We start from the raw sequence: 777 nt of genomic DNA, 5'->3' as shown, positions 1-777 counted from the left end.
AGTGAAACCTTGTCTCAAAAAGACGAAAAAAGAAAACCGAAAAAAAAAAAAAAAAGAAGCAGGGCATATCTTGCACTCTGCAAAAAGGCTGGTTCCCTGGTAGGGACGAGAAGCCCAGTGGGTGTCAGTCACCCTGAAGCAAGCTGGCAGGCTACTTATACAGGGAGAAGGGCATTTTGAGCCAACATGGTGGGGAGTGGTTGCAGGACAACGAACGATCAGAGACGACCGAACAGCCAGCCGACAAAAAAAGGGGGCCAGGAGACGCTGGCTAAGGCCCACACTGATCTAACCCAAGATGGCGCCGGAGGGGGTTACCGGGAGCGCGCCGGAGGAGGGTACTACCCTGTTCCAAGATGGCGGCAGCGACTGAGGCGAGCCGAGGGTCGGGAGCGCCACGAGCGTCTCTGCCCTTACCCAAGATGGCGGCCCCGTGGGCGGTGTCCCGGCTCCGCCCGCGCCCCGGCCCCGCCTCTCCCTCGTCCCTCTCTCCGCCCCCTCGTTCGGCCAAGTCCAGCCGGTGGTGCTCGCGCAGAGAGAGCGGGTTGCGGGCGCTCGACATGGCGGCAGTGGCGGCCACTGCAGCGCCTAAGGGGAATGGCGGTGGCGGGGGCCGGGCCGGGCCCAGCGAAGGCAGTGGCACGCGGAGGAAGAAGGGCCCGGGGCCTCTGGCCACGGCGTACCTGGTCATCTACAATGTGGTGATGACGGCGGGGTGAGGCTGGGGCTCGGAGGCGGGGAGGGCGCTCTGCGGCCAGCGGCGCGGCCCGGCGCGTG

The 777-nt window shown here is 65.0% G+C and overlaps 1 protein-coding gene across 1 annotated transcript in view; it reads left to right on the top strand.

Moving 5' to 3' along the window:
- Positions 1-482: 482 nt before the first annotated feature.
- The window catches only part of Hacd2 (3-hydroxyacyl-CoA dehydratase 2), a 90662-nt gene continuing 90367 nt past the window's right edge, over positions 483-777 (top strand). Inside the window, exon 1 of the mRNA XM_005386528.2 lies at positions 483-715. Coding sequence (XP_005386585.2) covers positions 561-715 — 155 coding nt within the window. The 5' untranslated portion in view covers positions 483-560. The remainder of the gene's footprint in view (positions 716-777) is intronic.

This window comes from Chinchilla lanigera, unplaced genomic scaffold (assembly GCF_000276665.1).
Source record: "Chinchilla lanigera isolate Chin_1 unplaced genomic scaffold, ChiLan1.0 scaffold00026, whole genome shotgun sequence".
Taxonomy (NCBI): Eukaryota; Metazoa; Chordata; class Mammalia; order Rodentia; family Chinchillidae; genus Chinchilla; species Chinchilla lanigera.
Note: the sequence above shows the minus strand (reverse complement) of the source record. Positions and strands in the feature narration are given on the sequence as shown.